The following is a 17,461-nucleotide window of genomic DNA, read 5'->3' as shown; positions in this document are numbered from 1 at the left end:
TGTGTACGAACAAGCCCCAACCGAGATGGCCTCAATACCGCCTCAAGACACCAACATATGCACCTCAGACACGGGGCATACGGCCTTCCCGTTCGCAACCACAGCCCGTCACTCGCAATTGGCCTCTTGTCGGTGCACAAGACAATCTCGGAGCCTCGCAGCCATCTCTATCCTCATCCCCTGCACTGCCCAGATCTGACTGCATGCCTCGCTCGTACTTGCACCCAACAAGGCACCTTTGGCGATCAAGAGCAACCTATCCGCACCAGATGCGTTAACGACGGGGCAGGCAGCGGCAGCGGGTGGCGCCCCCAGACCCCCCTTTGGGTCCTACCACATCATCGCTAGCTGCTGACCATGGCCCCTCATTGGTGGGCGCCCCGGTCGAGTGACCAGCCGAAGGGCGGCGCCGTCGATAATCCCCAGCAAAGGCGACCAGCTCAGCCCTGCGCCTGCATCGTCTCTTTTTTGGAAGCTGGCCTTCTTTCCCCAGTCTGCCGCCGGGTGCTAGGATCTCGGGCTTGGTGGTTGGTGTTTACTGGTGTCTCACCCGGCGTGCCCTCCATCTACTTCTGCCCATGGGGAATATAATGCCGCGTGAGCACCCGTCCTTCGTCCTCTGCGAATGACACAAACCCCATACGGTGGACCGGTCACTTGATCACATACCCTTTCTGCCACTTTTTGTTAACCCCTTGCTCTGCTATAAATTCCTCCTGCGCGGGTCTCGTCGTCATGGGTGGGGGAATCTTTTGCATCCCATGGTTGGGAGAGAAGTTGTCTGCTAGGCACAAGGCACGACACCAGAAACGCGACGAGTTGCTCAAGGAGAGGATGGGTTCGACAAAGTTCTTGGGCTCCCAGGTCGGTGGGAGCTCCGTCATCAACTACTCCTACACGGACTTTCCCTGGAAGCTGCTGGCCTACGACATTTACTACTTCTTTCGGTACATTTGGGCACTTCCATGGATCGTCTGGCCAATCACCCCGTCCGACTCCGGCGCCCTTGACGAGCTGGCCTTTACGAGGCAGAACCTCTTCTGCGTGAGCATGCATCTCCTGCTATGTGTGCTACAGATCGGCTTCATTCTGGCACTCCCCATGACCATCTTTTTCCCGTTGTGGATCGACATCCTCGCGTTGGGTGCCTTCTTCGCCGTCAACTATCTCCTCTGTCTCTGCCTCAACGGCCCAACTCTCACATACACGTCGGATCCCAAGTACGCTCCAGAGCTGCCTGAGCATGCTCATGAGCAATGGATCTTTCTGAACGGCGTCGCCGTTGGGTAAGTGATCTACCAACTAACCTGCAAACGGCGGCTAACCAGATGCAGCGACCACTGGATGAAGAACAACCTCAACCGCCTGGCCCTCACCTTTAAGCGCCCGATTCTCGGCATCCACAACCAAACCTCCGGCATTCTTTTCGACGTCGTCGAGTGCCTGATCCAGCGAAATCTTGGCTACGCCACCTACGACGTACGGATGTGCTATCGTATTGTCAAAGAGACGCTGTACAATCCAAAGTACTCCAAGGTGGTTTTTATTCTGCACTCCCAGGGCGGCATCGAAGGCGGTCTCGTCCTCGACTGGCTTCTCCAGGAGCTGCCCCAGGATCTTCTTGCCAAGCTTGAGGTCTACACCTTTGGCAACGCTGCGAACCATTTCAACAACCCACATCGCCACGTCGCGTCTCAGAACCTGGCGCAACGTAACCCGGCCGCCATGACCTTGACCACGACCACGATGGCTCAGATCGAACCGAACGGAAGCCTCATATCTCCGGTAGCCACTGGTCTTCGACGACGAGCTTCGGGTACCTCCAACGGCACCGAAAACGGACACGTTCGTACACCGACCTTATCCAAAGAATCCTCGTCCTTGTCCTCTTCCCGGTCTTCCACCGCCTCCCTCGACCGTGCCATCGGCCACGTCGAACACTACGCCCACTCGACCGACTTCGTGGCGATCTGGGGCGTTTTGCACTTTTGCACCTCTCTGACCGCAGATCACAGCATGCCGCGTTTCATCGGACGTTTGTTTGTGAGGGCTTCGGAGCGTGGAGGTCATCAATTTTGCCAGCACTACCTGGACGGCATGTTTCCTCTGGAGAAGGACGCAGAGACGGGTCAATATATTGGCGCCGCAGATACAAACGAGTTTATGGAGAGTGAGATCCAGGTCGGGAGGCAGGGAGATGCTGGGCAAAACGCCCGTGAGGCCTTTGAGGTGTCTTACCTGGGCCGAGACTTTGCTAACGAGGTCGAGTTCCACGGAGAACGCCTCAAAGGCCGCAACAGGAAGAGGACAGTCAGGGTCAAGGATCTCTCGAGACTGTGGCTCTACCGTAACGGCGCCAGCCCCCCTGAGCTGCCGCCATTCGTGACGTCGGAGAATGGCATCGTTAGAAACAGCACGCTGTAGGACGGTTCCATTGATGGTTGGCAGCATACATTGGAGTTTGGTCTTGATGACGCAGTTCGTATAGAATGATACCCTTCCACTTGGTTTTAGTTTGGCGGCGCTTCATTACTAGAGAAATGGGTATTAACAGTAGAAAATCAATCTTCAACACTCAAATAACCAACGGCCCATCATGATCCCCAAAGAGAACGTCATGCCATTTGGTGTCTCCCTTCTGGCATAAGCCGTCCCAGCTGATTGACGCATGCGTCTGGTTCGATCCGTCAAAAACCTTGGCCGTCTTTTCGTCATTGTCTGAAGCCCAGTATACCATCTCATTCACGTCGTCTTCTCGCAGCGGCAGCCTTGTCAACGGTGTGAGCTTGCTATTGGAGCGCAGCGCTTTCGTGACGAGCTGTCGAAGATGAGGATAATACCAAGTCATGTTCCACCAATGTTCTAGCCTCCACGGTTTGAGACCAAAGACGTAGGCGTTGTGATGAATTCCAACGGGCGTGGTGCCGAAGAAGAAGTCGGTGTACAGAGGCACCTTTCCCCAACTCGAGCCGAGTCCTGGCAGCGGTCCTTCGGCGTCTTTCAGTTCTGGCGGGATGCCCTTGACTCTGACGCCGCCGGTCACGCCCGCCTTTTCCGACTCTTTTTTCACCATCGCGGTGTCGTCGAGCCTGACGAAGAAGCCATCGTCTTCCGAGGAGCATGTTGGTGGGATCGTGGCAAACTCATAGTCTAGCCCAATACCGAACTCAAACTTCTTCCCCTCCAGTGCACTGTTCGCGATGTCCCGGACATGAGGTGGCATATCTCTCGGCTGGTCGTGGGACGCGGTTCCGTTCCACGTCGAAGCTAGACCTCTCATCCAGGACCGCCACATCTCCCGGTCTCCAATGACTTCGGCGAAGAGGGCCTGGTCACTCCATAGCTGCCGACCGTCCATGGCAGCCTTTTCAACCTTTTTCTTGGCGCTTTGCAGTGCTCCTCTCAAGGCGCCGATTTTTCCCATGATCATGCCGCTGTTGATGCATCGCGGCCGGATCTTTTTGTACTTCCTCGCGGAGTCGAATACGTACGGGAGGATCTCGTCTGTACCCTCGCCGTAGAAATCCGCGGGCAAGGGAGAATCCGGCCAATACTCATACCGGGGGCTAGACCCTGATTCCCAGTCTGGTTGGCAGTCTTTCGCGGTGGTGACGATGATGTTCTGTTTGGGAGGCGGGATGGGGAAATCCTCTTTGAAGCCATGCTCTTCCCACTGTTTCTCCACGCGGGCGTCTGCGTGGCGGTTGAGGCGGTGGAAACGTTCGATGAGAACTGACGGAGGGAGCTGAAACCAAACGTCGTACGCATCGACGAGGAGGACCAGGTCGTTCTCGTTCACGCCGTCGTCTTCCTCGTAGAGGGCGTCAATGACAGCGAGCAGAGACTCCAACTTGGCAATGTGCGAGCCTGCAAAGTGCCAGTCGGGCCTGTTGAACTCCCCGTTCCAGTTGAGGAGGGTGGGCATGGGGTAGCCAAGCGCCACAGCAGACATGGTGGTTTTGCACAGGTTGATATTCGGCCCATCGGCGGGCATGAACAGCCTCAGCCGTCGAGAGCCGCCGGTATCTACATTGACGGGTGCTTTGAGACTTCCCAGCTGAGCCGTGGAAATGACTCTTTTCGAGTTGAACACACTGACGAGGTACACGGCCTCTGATGGGAACTGTACAGCGTTAGCAAGGGTCTCTCTCACAAAGAGGACAAACGCACCAGACTCGTCAGAAGAGCTGCCGTGACACACATTAGGATGCCGATTGGTAGGACAACCTTCAGAAAAGAAGCACGCGCTCGAGCGAACCGCGGCGCTTTTCGACGGCCATGCTGATTCTCGGCGTCTAAAGAGACGGAGGGCCACGCAGTCTTGGGCTCTGAGCCTGCGATCCAGCCAAAAACCCGAGAGTCTCGCATCATTGCGCCGGTGTTGACAAACATGGCGGTGAACCGTCGGCCGCAGACGCAAATCCCCCAATTTCAGTCATCCTGATAGAAGTAAGTATTCCAGGGGCCTTGCGCAACAGCTCAATTACGACGACTTCATCAACTGTCGTCAGCAATCGCTGGTTCTCGTCGTCGTATGTAATTGCGACCGGCCCATTCCCGTCCCTATCAATCGGCAGACCCTCCCCACGTGGTGGATTCGATTCGCCCGCACAGGGCCCCCGCGAACCGCTCATCCATGCTTGGCGGTTGCTTCAGACTGCACGTGGTTGGACGGGTATCGTTTCAATTGAAGGGCTGCCTTGTCGCAGGGGACGCGATTCCTTGGGAGTTGTTTTTCTTTTTGAACGAGGCCGTGTCTCGCTCTCGGCTGCGGGCGTGTCGTTGGGCATGTGTGCCGTGCGAGTGTGCGCTCTTGAACCTTGAGTCTGACACCATCCGAAACCGAAGCCATCTGCCTCGATTGGTGATGGCGCCGAAAAGCAAGACATCGTTTGACGAGGTTCGGACATTTTTGGGGTTCGCATGCCTGGGTAAGTTTTATCTCAATGGCACCTCATTTCGATCCTGTCACTGATTGATGCTTTGTCCATAGGGCTGGCCAACACCATCCTCCCGGCCATTATATACGCCGCGAACTACCTCATCATCCCGTACCCCCGCGCCGTTGTCACGCTCATCGAGCTTCTGCCCTGTGTCGCGGTGAAGCTGTCGCTCTCCTTCGTCATCCACCGCATACCATGCCGCATACGGCCTCTCGTCGTCGCCGCATGCTGGCTCGTTGCCAAAAAGGTCGCCGATGACACGCCGCCGAATGTGCTGCCGCCGGTGCGAATTGCCATGTCGGTGCTAGCGTCCGTGTCGGCATCCGTGATGGAGGTGTCCTGTCTCGGGATGGTCGGGCATTCCGGCCTGCACGCGCTTGCGGGGTGGGGCTTCGGGACCGGCGCCGGCCTGGTCAGCAACGCCGTGTGGCCGTTTGTCCTGGCGCACAAGGCGGGCAAGGTCCTGAGAAGCGCGACAGGCGGGGTTTCATATCTCGTTGCTCTGTTGGTGTTTGCGCACTTTGCGATCTTGCCGCAAAACCTGACAAAATGGGCTGGTAGACAGGATAGGGATCGCGAAGAGAGGCAATCGTGTTTGGAAGCCGGTCAGCATAGGCGAAGGTCTGGTTCGATTTCCATTAGGGCTAGAGTGCAGATTCTTCATGGCCTGGCGAGTTCGAATATGCTGCCACTCTTCGCAGTGTCTTTGTTACTTTTTCTGCAGCAGGGGGTCACGAGGACACTGGACGGATCTGTCTTTGGGACCTTTTCCCGTTTTGCGGCGACTTACGGCGTGTCCCTCCACCTCGGGACGTTGTTGGCTCGGTCTTCGGTCGCCTTTTACCCTCTTCGAAATTTCAGGGCACCTCTGGCTGTTTTGACTGCGGTATCCATACTCGCCTTCCTCAACGCCGTCTTTCTTGTGTCGACGAATCTTTCGTTCGCACTAGCATTTGCGGCGGGGCTGTCGAGCGGGCTGGTGTACATCAATGTTTTGGTGAGAATTGTGGAAGAGACTCGAGACGCCAACGACAGAGAGTTCAGTATGGGCGTCGTCACTGCTGGCGATGCGGGAGGTATGGTCGTGGGGGGTCTACTCGGGGCTTTCCTGGAACTCGAAATGTGCAGTCATCTCTTGAGCGGGAGGCGGTGGTGTCACAGGGCGAAGTGATTATTTGATATATGTACACGTTTATTTTTTAATTCCATGCCGATGAGTTCGGTCCATCGCCAAACACAGCTCAAAGCTGATCCAACATCTTCTCAGCAGCATAGTCGACGTTTGTTCCAAAGTTCTTGGCTTGAGTCTAGGCATTGGTTAGTACGATTACCCCTGAAAACGCACGCAGGCAACTTACCTGGACATAGACAGCCCCGTCCTCAACGACGACCTCGCCGTACGTCGCGTACGACATCTTGTCCACGATGCGAAAGTGAATCTCGCCCTTGTCGACGGCCTCATTGAAACCCTCCCTCAAAAGGTCGTCCTCGTCAAACTTCTGGTATCCCATCTGGTACACCAACCCCTCAAAGTACATCCGCGTGAAATTGCCCAGGTTGCTCTCCCAGTCATCTCTGACCTCGCTCTTCTTCTTCTTGCTCTCCTCCATGATCTTGGCAAAGTTGGTCTCGAAATTGGGCACGAGGACGATGTCGGGCTTCTCGAGCATGTCGCCCAGCTTCTTGCGGGTCTCCTCGATCTTCTCGTCGTACTCCTGCCTGATAGAGGTGCGCGCGGCGTAGCTCATGGCTGCGTGGGCCCCGGGGGCGGGCGGGGCCTCGTTGAGGGCCTTCAGTAGACCTTGCGAGTCAATGGCATAGTCGACGTTGGTGCCGAGGTTGGCCTCGGAGAAGACTAGGGCCAGCTTGCCGTCCTTGACCGTCACACCGCAGTACGAGACACGCTTGTCCTTGGGACGGTCGTCGAGATCAACGATGAGGGATCGGGCGTGGCAGATTGAGTTGATCTCGTTCTTGCTGTCCTCGCCGTAGTTCTCTGTATAGGACTTGAGGTTGTATATGGCGGATGTAATGTACCTGTAGAGTGTCAGAGGGTGATGCATGATTCGACCGTAGGCAACTCACTGAGCTATACAGCTGCCGAGAGACTGCTTGGCGAAGCCATCACCTGCGTACGGGTAGAGCTCGTTCGGGTTGATGTCGTTCAACGTCCACTCGGCGCCAAGGACGTCTGAGAGCTCCTTCTGGAGATCTTCTTTCTTGCTCTCCCAGTCATCGCGGACTTGGCTGTTAGCGGTGCGAGTTGAAGCTGGGAGCCATCACATACTGTTCTTGCGGAGCGCCAAGGGCAATTTCTCAGCAGCGGGAAGACGAGACATTTTCAGATTTATTCTTCTGATGAGCCGGATCAGATGAGTTGCTGCTGTCTGGAAGAGAACGGCGGTGATGAAGCAGCCTTTTATCCTGACATTCCCGCTCTCGTTGTCAACAATCGAGGTCTAGCTCAAGGCACTCCATCTCCTCTCCCATTCAGCCTCTTTTTTCAGCTCTTGACGATCATTTCTCCAACACTGATCTTGGCCCGTCAACGGCGGCCGCGAGCTCCATCGCAAGCTCTGCGATACAGTTCTCACCCCAGCCTGGGCGACCGAGTTAAGCTGCTTTGAACCTAGATCTCGCCCTACCTCTTTGACAGCTACGCGAGCGGCCAGCCTAGCGACCAGCCTCGTGGTGCAGTCGCTGCGAAATTCCCGCGGTCTTTTCCACATGTGGACATGATGAAGGTGAAGCTTAGTGGTGGCGCAGAGGCTAGAGGCAGCTTTCAGGGGTTCAAGTCTAGGGCGCACCCAGCTGTGGGGGTGGTTGAGTGCGCTAATTGTGCTGAAGTCTTCAGGCAGCAAAGTTGGCGATTTCATCAACACACGACACGAAAATGACCACGTCCAAGTGACGAAGATATTTGCGTCGCATCGTGACCTCGTCACGGGACCTTTCGATTTTCTCGGTGGTACGAAGTGTGAGTCAGTGACATCATTCCGGCTCTGCCCACTGCGCTCACTGCATGTCGGACCGGACCGCGGCGATGGTACGAACGCTCAGCTGAGGCCCGTAAAGGCCCGCGGCCCCGGCTTGGCCCGGCTCAGGTGCCGGGGGTGTTGTCGAAGAGCTGAAACCCGGTGCAACCTGCTTTGACACCAAATATGGCCCTCAGAATGGCATGTTCGCAGCAACGCACCATTCCCCGCGCGAGTCCCCACCCGCTGATCGCCGATGGTCAGGCTGCCTCGATCATGCAATCTGGTCCAGCCATGGCAGTTGCACAACGCTTCAACGGCTCTTGTGTGTCATTTTGCGTCGGCTCCGCCTCGTTGCCTGGCAGGAGACCTGACGCCACGCCTTCAGCTGGGTCTGTCCGCTCATCTTGGCGTCTGGGGTGGATTGTGGACTGACACGAGATGGCGAACCCCTGTCACTGCGAAGTCTCGAGAAGTCAATATCAACCGTCGACAACTCCCCGTTGAGCAGAGAAGAGAGACTCTTGTCATCATCAGAACATTCACAACATACAGCCATTGACAACACTACGCTATTCACCATGTCTAGTTTGTGAGTATTCCGCGATGCCTTCCTAGGACCCACCCACCCGCAACCAAGCGACTAACACGATCTACAGACCACTCAAGGCCAAGGTCGCCATCCGCGACCACTGGACAAATGAGGAGAGCCAGCTCCAAAAGGCGCTCAAAGAGCTGAAGAACGTCCTCGGTCTCGATGTTGACGTCGAGCCAGACTGGCAACTTTTGTTGGCTGAGCTGGACACCGTCTACTCTGACAAGGGCGATTTGGTCGCCGCCGTGGCCGGCACTGTTGAGACCTGGACCAAGGCCGCGACAGAGCTCCTCGACGACGACAAGAACGCGGACTGGACCGAGAGCCTGCTGGAGAAGCTCAAGGTCACGTATATCAACCTCCGCCTCTTTGTAGAGGTAAGCTTAAATTATCGTTTCCATCGACTATGAAATCTAAGGCGGCCAGGTTTCCGGCGACGACCAGGCATCATCGACGTGGTCAGACGAGCGAGGCGGCTTCATCATTGCCCTGCCGAGACGCCAGCTCACCCACCCCGCAGAGCTCTTCCCCCTCTTCCAGGGCGAGATCAAGGAGTGCTTCTCCGACAAGCACCACCTCCCGCCGTCGTACACCATTTCCCCGCGGATGTCGGGCGACGAGTGGGCCGACGTGGGGTTGGACGTGCGGGCGAGCCACCTCTCTCTGAACGACAGGCAGACCTCCGCGAAGACGACCGGGCCGGACATCCTCCCCCGCGCAGATTCCCTGCCCCGCCCTGACGATTTTCTCAGCAAGCCGCCCTACCACTTGTTCGTGTACGCCCGCAGCGCGCACGAGATCGAGGTGCAGTGTAGCCACAGCGGCACTCTCAAGTTCTTGTCCGAGTACTTTAAGAAGTGGCGCCGCGTGAACCACCAGCTCAGCACAAAGGTATGTCCGTCAAGAAAACATCAGCTTAGGGACGGCTGCTAACATACATCGAAAAGCCACCCGCGGTCGAGGTCAAGCTCCACCAGTGCGCCTTTGGTCTTGGCGCCATCATCGACCGGCTGGTCCTGGTCGCCGAGAACAGGAGCGGCACCTTCACCGTCACGCCGACAATCGTGCTCTCCCTCGTCGAGGGCGTCCTCGGGTACAAGCAGGTATACGCTGACGCACACTCCTGGACGTACCGAAGGGATGTCGAGCTCAGATCTTTGTAATGATGTGTGATGATTTTTGTGTTTTTGGAGTTCAGACGAAAAAAAGGGGCAAGATGACTGTAACTCTCTTGCGGAAAGGGACATGTTACGGTTTAATGATTGTAGACTTCGAGACTAGTCAGGATCGGCTCCTTTGGACATCCGGCCGAGTATGGATGGTTAATAAAGATGAAGGCTTTTCGTTTTGCATGAGATCAGATGATGGGATGAGTTGCTGTGTCTGGACTCCGAAACTCCGCTCCCCCGCGGGCCTGGTCCCTGTTTTTCGGGGTCTTGCCACCGGCCGCTGCCGGAGCACGGACATCCACAGTCTCGGTGCTCTCGGCCACGGCATCGGAGCCGGCGGGTCGGCGTAAAGAAGCATGGCGCAGTCACCTCGTCCCGTTTCCCATCCCGCGACGAAACTTTGTCGGAATTGCTGGTATGTTTTGGCTTTCATGTGCTCTATCTGCCATCATCCGTTCTTTGGATGACCTCTCAGCCTCTCCCAGGCTTCGCCTCAGTGTAAACTATGTGTGGTGTTGGGTGCTGTATATTTGATGCTTGGCCTGCCTTGCCAGCCAGCGATTACTGCAACTTCCTAACCCACAAAATCCTGTTGAACCATTCCGCTAGACGTACAACCACAAAATGCACTTCGACCCAGAAGCCTACAACCTGAAATGCTACCAAATGACCGACGAAGCCCTCCTGGCCAGAAGAGCACATTATGTCCGCCAGTTAGCAAGCGGCTCGACGGGGGCCGCGCTGCACACCGCTGCGGGCGCCGCCACGGCCGGTCTGACCTGGCTGATGGTCCCGTACGACGCGGCCCGCATCCGCAACGCGCGGAGGAAGCGGCGGATCCTCGAGCAACACGCTGTCGAGCGCGGGCTCACGGTCAAGACGAAGCGCGGAGATGTGCTGATCCCGATGGCGGTGGGCGTGACGCTCGGCGCCGTCGCCTTCGAGGGGGCCGGGATGTGCGCGGATGCCGTGGTGGCGGACACGGGGGGTCCGAAAGAGGTCGTCAAGGGGGTCGCCCATCTCGGGCTTGACGCGGGCGTGGCTGCGATTGAACATGCGCATGCCAAGAACGAGAAGACGAGGTCCGCGACGAGATGGAAGTGGAAACGTGGGCTGCGCGAAGCTTCCCTCGATGAGAAGTCGGAAAAGTAGGGCGGCGGCTCTCGCTAACCCGGATGGGTGGCGATCTCAAGCATTACCGTTGTCGTCGTCTTGCGCAGCTTGTGCGTGGTTCGATTCATACATAGTAGTCGTAGAATTTAATCATGAACACTGCGATCCTCAAAAGATGTCTTCTTCAGTGGGCCGCGATTCGCCTGGGTTGAATGTTAGCTTAGTGGACCCAACGAGAAACCAACAAAAATAACCTACGATGCAGCCTCATCGGGCAGAGCGGCGGCAACACCACACGAAACCGCAGATCGTGGGCACGAGAACGACAGTGAGGGCGGCGACGAAGCATCCGACCTTGAGGCGCTCGGCCTGCCTCAGCCGCTGCCTCTCCTTCTCCTCCTCCTCTTCGTCGTCGATGATGGCCCACTCATTCTCCTTGCTGTAAATCATGGGATGTCTGCTTGCTTTGGGTTTGTACATGGTGGGCGTCGTTATTTGCTTGGTGTCGATGGAAAGGTTTGCGGTCTCTTTTTTGTTGTGTTTTCGAAAAGTCGGTGGGAAGTGAAGAGGGAAGAATTAATGAAAAAGGGTTGAACTCTGCAGAAATAAGGGTTTTCGCCTTATCGAAGTCTCACACCTAGATGCAACGGCCCGAAAATTGCAGATGTAAACAGAAAGGGCCCGATCGGTGAGATCCATTTTCATGTGGGCCACCCGGCCTGAACGCCTCTTTGATGGGGACGTTTCAAGGATCAATGTGTCACTTTTTTTTAGCGATAAGACGAGAAGCAGGTGGGAGAGACTGGTGACCAATCCAAGGGGGCGACGGACATGCTTCGCGCAATCTTCACCGACCGCAGTCGAGGGCTTGGAAAAGGGGGGGCATGGCCTTGTCGCGTGTTGGCGAAATTGGCGTTGATTGGGCCGAAATAGGAGTCATCAAGACCTTGAGGATATCTGAGGCGATACACACGTGTATCAGGGACGAATGACAATCAGACCACGGGCCGCCGGTTGCGAATCTCATGTGGCTGAATGGAGCTCTCGACGGAGCCCACCCACCACCGTGCCTTCAGTGGTCCAGAGGCGTTCCGTTGGGAGCTTGTGCGAAAAAAAAACCCATTCAGCCCTGGAATGAGAGAGCTTTGAGTCAATCTAAAGTGGGCTGTCGCCGAGGCGATGTGGGACCCTGGATCGATCAGGATGCCTTAGGGTGGACAGGCATTCGCAGGGCCAGGATCGTCAGGGCTAGTCTCGGTAGTGGCCATTCTTGACCGAGCCACCGAGCCTCACCGAGGTGACTGCACCTCATTCACCCTGATGTCACCACCAGCGTTCTATGCCACAGTGGAGAGCATAAGAGAAATCTAGGTCCTTGCATCTACAGCAGAGCCAGTACAAGCGACCACATCCCCCGGCAAGATTATCCCGACTAATGAACTTGGTAATGATTGGACGTTCAGCTCTTGCCTCTGGCAGACGTGGAGCTGAGAGCGACGTCAGACGGTCAGTACTTGTGCGTCCACGGAAAGATGAGTTCCCCAACAGTAACCCAATCTGACTGGACCCTTCAGTTACATCAAGCACAAACTCGCCACGTGCATCCATCTAGATGCGGATCTCCGTTGACCTTGCTCCACGATCTGTCATAGCCCCAGACCGCTCGATTTGACAGCTCGACATGGCTGCACGACGTTTCTCAAAGGCCGTCTTACATCGATGAAAATACACAGGCCTATGAGATATATCTTGTCAAGACATGTTCCGAGACACGCCAGCTGGAGAACTTCTCAAAGGCAACTTCTTCCGAGCGATGCTGGGCTCACCGCCTCCAGCTGAATCCCTCAACGTACAGACTTCAACGTCTGCCTACAAGATGGCATCTAGCTCTTGGCTACCTTTGGGTTTCTATAAAGATGGTTGGATGTTATCTCGAAATCACTGCATCCTCTCAGGCTCATCCGCCCCAGCTCAAATCATTTTGCCAACATGAAGACTGCCTTCGCCACGACCATCTTCGCGTTCACTCGCCTCGCCACGGCCACTTGCCATGGAAATAACTGTGCCAGGGCCGTCACTGGCTTCGGACCTCACGTGAAGCCCGAAGTTTCAATCCGCATAGGGGACTGCTCTGACTTCATGCGTGCCACCGTCAGCCCTGATCCATCGTAAGAGGCCCCTCCTGACGGACGCTCTTTACTTACACAAACAGCACCACCACCATCACCAAAACCTCCCCTACAACCGTTACCAAATACACCACCAATGGGCAAGCCGAAAAGAGATTTGCCGTTGCGGAACCTCTGGTCAACCCCATTGCCCCTCGCGCTCCCGTCACGATTTTCCCCAGCGTCTTGCCCTACTATGCCACCAAAGTGTGCGCTGGCACGTCCGAATACTCCTCTGTATGCAACTGCTGGGCAATCACTCCAACCGTGACAACCCTGGAACCGGCCATCGTGCCCACAACCACAACCACGACCGCAACCGTGACGGTGGACGTCACTTGCGAGATGGCGGCCATCTGCCCATTCAACAAGGTCAACACCTTCCCCTGCAAAAAAGGGCAGAAGAAGGGCCCGCGCTGTGCTTGCCTCAAGGGTGCAGTCAATAAAGACCCAAACATCTGCGTCCAGAATCTGGATTGCAAGAAGGCCAAGACGTGCAAATCCTCGGACAACTGCGAACCGGATGAGGGCTGTGTTCAGCACCATTGCTGCGGTAACAAGAAGACGAAGATCTGCCTCAAGTATGCGCCAGAAAGCTGCTAAAAAAATGGGCAGCCCGCGGGCAATCTTTGAGAGGAGAGACGAGCCGCTGATCGGAAGGGGCAAAGGAGGCTCGCCGCAGGGGGGGGGGCTCGGCATTCGGCCTGGAGGAAGCTGGGCAGAGTTGGGACTGATCGATCGAGGCCTTTGGAATCGTCGCAGACTGGAGGACTCTCGTAGATTCATTTGCAAACCACCTGACATCCTACCTTCCCTTCCAACGCACTCTGCTGGCGTACTGTGCAAACTTAAGCACCTCGTCCTGCTCCAGCAACAACTCCACGGTGTAGTAGTGCCTCGCCAGATCCTCATGTCCCGCGAAACGATGCACGAAGGAATGACAGAGCCGGCACAGCCATGCCACGTTGTTCAGCTCGTCCTCGCGGTGCCATCCCCGCTTGACGACCTTGTCGTGGACCATGCGCGGGATGAGATGGTGGTACGTCAGGCCGATCCAGTCGCGGCCGCACAGCTCGCACCCGTCGACCTGGTCCCTCGTCGAGCGCGGCGGCGGCGGCGCTGTCGTCAGGGCGGCGACGTACTCGGTCAGTACCGGCGCGAGGAACTCGTGCGCCCCCTGGCGGTCTGGGTCGATGATGTTGTATGCCACCAGGGACTCTGATACGTCGGGTGAGAGCGTGGGGAGGAGTTCCGCCACGTCGGAGCCGGTCAAGGGCAGAGAGAGGCGTGATTGAAGAGCCGGGTCTGCGGTGTATGTGACGTGGGAGAGAGCTTTCAAGTCTTCTGGAAAGGACTCGAAGGCTTCAGAGGCAAGGTAGGAGCTGAAGTCGATCATGTCGTCCGCATCGACCGGGGTGTCGTCTGTCCCATGTTGTGGTTTGGTTGTTGGTGGCGACGATTTCGTCTTTTTGGCGCGCTTCTTGGGTTTGGAGGCTGGCTTTGTGACCTTTTCAACAATGGCGGCAGAGAGGTAATCTCTGAACGTCTCGAACTGAGTGGTTTCTTCATCGGATTTTTTCATCCTGCTGGCCGAGGTTGAGGGCTTGGGGGTGAGGTGATGGAAAAGTATCGATGACGTTGATTCGACGTTGCCATGACTTTCTGTTCTTAGTGAGCTTTAGGGCTGGACGGCAGTCACTGCAGGCGGGGGGGTTTAAAGTGCTCAGACGCCCCGTTCCCCCGCGATTTAGTGAGCGGGTCGTCACGAACTCCCTAAAGTGTTCAGACGACGTCCCATCTGGCGAACTCGCCAGTATTTCATCACGATACTTGACTTAATGAAAGGAAAGCATGGCTTCAAAAAGCAAGAAAGTGGTCGTCGCGTTCGACCTTTACGGCACGCTGCTGTCGACAGAATCGATTGCAACCGAACTCGCCCAGATGTACGGAGAGGAGAGCGCCAAAGAGCTGGCTGCGCAGTGGCGGAGGTACCAGCTCGAGTACACATGGCGAATCAACAGCATGGGTTTGTTTGAGTATATGTGAACGACGACTCTTTAGCTGACACAATTAGGAATGTACCGCTCATTCTCTGAGCTTACGCGTGCAGCATTGCAGCATGCCGTTGCTGAGAAGAAGCTCGTTTTATCCAAAGAATACGAAGAGCGTCTCATGGATGCCTACAATGGTCTCCAGACGTTCCCAGAGATCAAGGACGCCTTAGAGATTGTCCAAAACACCCCCACGATAGATGCGTATGTCTTCTCAAACGGAACCAACGACATGGTGGGCACCTCAATGAAGACGTCGCCGGACCTGTCCCGCATGACCCATGTATTTGAACCCACCCGGTTGATTACTGTTGAAGAGGTTCAGTGCTTCAAACCCTCGCCAAAGACCTATGAACACTTTGCGAGGAAGGTGGGTATGTCTAACCAAAAGTCCGCCATCTGGCTTATCAGTTCAAATCCTTTTGATGCGCTTGGAGCGAGAGCTGCAGGATGGAAGTCAGCCTGGATCGACCGCGCCGGCATTGGCTGGGTCGATGCTCTGGGTAGCACCATCGGTCAGGAGCCATCCGTCGTTGTCAGAGGAGTTGACGAAGCTCTGAGGAAGATTGTGGAGATTTCAAAGTAAATATGCTCGCCAGGCGGATGAACCCTTAGGTGACGTCGCCCGAGTTGGAATGTAGGCATAATGCTTGATACACTTAAGCTTGAGTCGGTTCCCGGAGCCTCTGTCTGCCCATACTTTGACGAGACCGACGGGCTCAATGACATCACTGTACGGCTAGATTACTGATATGTTGCATTGAGAGGCTTGCGTACCCTTTTCCTCTTGAAACTCCCTCTGTACGCGGCTGTAGCCTCGACGGACAAACGAAACGTTGTTGAAGCCATCATGCCGTTCGCATCACAGTACCTTGATTGCAGCTCCAACGGCAAAAGTTTCCAGCGTGAGAACCAAGGAACCAACAGGCTACTGCGTGCGCGACTCATCACTCTCGTAACTCTGAACGAGATGGGCCAGGTTCACCATCATCTCGGAATATTTGGCCGCATCAGGAGGGAACCGCGCACTGATGTAATTGTACTCTGTGTCCTCGATCACAAACCTAGAAGCTGTAAGCGAAGGGCAAGTCAGGACGAAAATATACGTACGGCCGGTTTGGGACCCAACTGGACTTGAACTGGCTGGGGTCTTTCAGCACCTTTTTCATCTGTTGAACCGTTAGAGTTGTGCATGTGCATCTGATCCAAATAACCAACCGAAGTCTCGACATTCTCGCTGCCAGCACCGTAGGTCTTGTAGTAGTCGCCTAGAAATAGCCTAGTCCCGTGAAAGGCCACCGACTCGAAGCACGCAGGAAGCGCCGTGGTTGTGCAGTGGTATAGAACGCTGTTTCCATCATCTCCCTTGGCGTTGCAGAGCACCAGCGGCCCATGACAGATGGCGCCCACGACTTTCTTGCCGGGCTTCTTCGTCTTAGGAAAGTAGTCGGCGAACAGCTTCTGGACGACGGCATTGTCCATGAGCTGGCGCACATCTTTGTCGTGGCCGCCGGGGATATGCACGACGTCAAATTCGTCGAGGGAGAAGCCCGGGGCGGTCCACGACAGCGGCTGCTGCATTTCCGCAGATTCCATCATGGACTCGTACAGCTTCATGACCGAGGCGGCGGCGCCCTGTCGAGCAGTAGCGAGGTCAGCTCGGGTGGACAAGTCATTGGACGGCAGCAGCAGGCCGGAGTCCAGGGCAGATTGGCGACATGCAAGATCTGCGCGCGCTTAATGCAATTGCTTGTGTTTTGTGACAGTATGGTCCGGCACGAGGGATGAAGCACGGGTCGTAAATCGAAAAGAAGAGATCGGGGTGCGCACCAGCAGCTTCTGGGAGAGGCCCTCGAGCATCCTGCTATCGCATCGGGGGGTTTTGCCCGTTTCGGTGGCAAAGTTCACGTCGAAGGCAGCATCTTTGAAGGCGTGGTAGGGGACGGCGACCTCTGTGGGAGCATGACACAGATTAGCTTTGCGGTTCGTGACGCAGATCCGGTAGTGGAGGGGTTTTGTGGTGGTGAGGTGCGGCAGGGAAGCGGCCTTGGGACGGAGGAGACTGTGGAGATGGATGCGTGTGTGTGTGGTGGACACGGGCGGGATGAGGAGGGGACGGAGAGGAGGGGAGACACGGGAATCATGCCAGTGACATGGGTGCTGACCTGTGGGATCATGGCCATAGTCGGCCATGATGATAAGGACCTTGACCATTATGGGTGTGTTTGATGGAGCCGATCGTGCCTAGTGCTGCCGACGGTGGTGTCTTGTTTACGAGAGGTTCAGCTTGGCCGTCTCAATGGGTAGGTAATCCATCAGGTGCTGGCTGCAAGGGAGAAGACGGCTCGATCGAGACGGCATCGGGACGGTAAGGTATCTCGCAGGGCGTCAGCATCGCCGCACAATCACGGGTGCCGACTCGCCAGGACGGTAGTAAGATGCTGACA

General features: G+C 56.1%; 10 protein-coding genes across 10 annotated transcripts; 5 read left to right on the top strand and 5 right to left on the bottom strand.

Annotated features, from left to right (window-relative positions):
- Window positions 1-735: 735 nt before the first annotated feature.
- GCG54_00004447 (uncharacterized protein) lies at window positions 736-2,424 on the top strand (the record flags this gene model as incomplete). Its single annotated transcript, XM_045404496.1, has 2 exons — window positions 736-1,286; window positions 1,335-2,424. 2 exons carry the CDS (start codon window positions 736-738, stop codon window positions 2,422-2,424), a joined length of 1,641 nt encoding a protein of 546 aa, XP_045265280.1.
- A 151-nt stretch (window positions 2,425-2,575) lies between these two features.
- On the bottom strand, window positions 2,576-4,280 carry GCG54_00004446 (uncharacterized protein; the record flags this gene model as incomplete). Its single annotated transcript, XM_045404495.1, has 3 exons — window positions 2,576-4,123; window positions 4,171-4,187; window positions 4,259-4,280. 3 exons carry the CDS (start codon window positions 4,278-4,280, stop codon window positions 2,576-2,578), a joined length of 1,587 nt encoding a protein of 528 aa, XP_045265279.1.
- Window positions 4,281-4,867: 587 nt separating this feature from the next.
- On the top strand, window positions 4,868-6,114 carry GCG54_00004445 (uncharacterized protein; the record flags this gene model as incomplete). The annotated part of the gene is made up of 2 exons (XM_045404494.1): window positions 4,868-4,931; window positions 4,994-6,114. The coding sequence occupies 2 exons, from the start codon at window positions 4,868-4,870 to the stop codon at window positions 6,112-6,114; spliced, it is 1,185 nt and encodes a 394-aa protein (XP_045265278.1).
- A 70-nt stretch (window positions 6,115-6,184) lies between these two features.
- Window positions 6,185-7,282, bottom strand: GCG54_00004444 (uncharacterized protein; the record flags this gene model as incomplete). The annotated part of the gene is made up of 4 exons (XM_045404493.1): window positions 6,185-6,250; window positions 6,302-6,980; window positions 7,029-7,185; window positions 7,231-7,282. 4 exons carry the CDS (start codon window positions 7,280-7,282, stop codon window positions 6,185-6,187), a joined length of 954 nt encoding a protein of 317 aa, XP_045265277.1.
- A 1,217-nt stretch (window positions 7,283-8,499) lies between these two features.
- On the top strand, window positions 8,500-10,834 carry GCG54_00004443 (uncharacterized protein; the record flags this gene model as incomplete). The annotated part of the gene is made up of 5 exons (XM_045404492.1): window positions 8,500-8,510; window positions 8,578-8,890; window positions 8,940-9,404; window positions 9,461-9,616; window positions 10,397-10,834. The coding sequence occupies 5 exons, from the start codon at window positions 8,500-8,502 to the stop codon at window positions 10,832-10,834; spliced, it is 1,383 nt and encodes a 460-aa protein (XP_045265276.1).
- A 228-nt stretch (window positions 10,835-11,062) lies between these two features.
- GCG54_00004442 (uncharacterized protein) lies at window positions 11,063-11,275 on the bottom strand (the record flags this gene model as incomplete). Its single annotated transcript, XM_045404491.1, has 1 exon — window positions 11,063-11,275. The coding sequence occupies one exon, from the start codon at window positions 11,273-11,275 to the stop codon at window positions 11,063-11,065; it is 213 nt and encodes a 70-aa protein (XP_045265275.1).
- Window positions 11,276-12,784: 1,509 nt separating this feature from the next.
- On the top strand, window positions 12,785-13,566 carry GCG54_00004441 (uncharacterized protein; the record flags this gene model as incomplete). The annotated part of the gene is made up of 2 exons (XM_045404490.1): window positions 12,785-12,963; window positions 13,008-13,566. The coding sequence occupies 2 exons, from the start codon at window positions 12,785-12,787 to the stop codon at window positions 13,564-13,566; spliced, it is 738 nt and encodes a 245-aa protein (XP_045265274.1).
- Window positions 13,567-13,768: 202 nt separating this feature from the next.
- GCG54_00004440 (uncharacterized protein) lies at window positions 13,769-14,545 on the bottom strand (the record flags this gene model as incomplete). Its single annotated transcript, XM_045404489.1, has 1 exon — window positions 13,769-14,545. One exon carries the CDS (start codon window positions 14,543-14,545, stop codon window positions 13,769-13,771), a length of 777 nt encoding a protein of 258 aa, XP_045265273.1.
- Window positions 14,546-14,814: 269 nt separating this feature from the next.
- On the top strand, window positions 14,815-15,600 carry GCG54_00004439 ((S)-2-haloacid dehalogenase 2; the record flags this gene model as incomplete). Its single annotated transcript, XM_045404488.1, has 2 exons — window positions 14,815-14,989; window positions 15,038-15,600. 2 exons carry the CDS (start codon window positions 14,815-14,817, stop codon window positions 15,598-15,600), a joined length of 738 nt encoding a protein of 245 aa, XP_045265272.1.
- A 342-nt stretch (window positions 15,601-15,942) lies between these two features.
- On the bottom strand, window positions 15,943-17,228 carry GCG54_00004438 (uncharacterized protein; the record flags this gene model as incomplete). The annotated part of the gene is made up of 4 exons (XM_045404487.1): window positions 15,943-16,078; window positions 16,125-16,183; window positions 16,233-16,741; window positions 16,808-17,228. The coding sequence occupies 4 exons, from the start codon at window positions 17,226-17,228 to the stop codon at window positions 15,943-15,945; spliced, it is 1,125 nt and encodes a 374-aa protein (XP_045265271.1).
- Between the last annotated feature and the right edge of the window lie 233 nt (window positions 17,229-17,461).

Source organism: Colletotrichum gloeosporioides (genome assembly GCF_011800055.1).
Source record: "Colletotrichum gloeosporioides strain Lc1 chromosome Unknown consensus_37, whole genome shotgun sequence".
Taxonomy (NCBI): Eukaryota; Fungi; Ascomycota; class Sordariomycetes; order Glomerellales; family Glomerellaceae; genus Colletotrichum; species Colletotrichum gloeosporioides.
The sequence above is the reverse complement of the archived record's forward strand: the minus strand, read 5'-3'. Positions and strand labels throughout refer to the sequence as shown.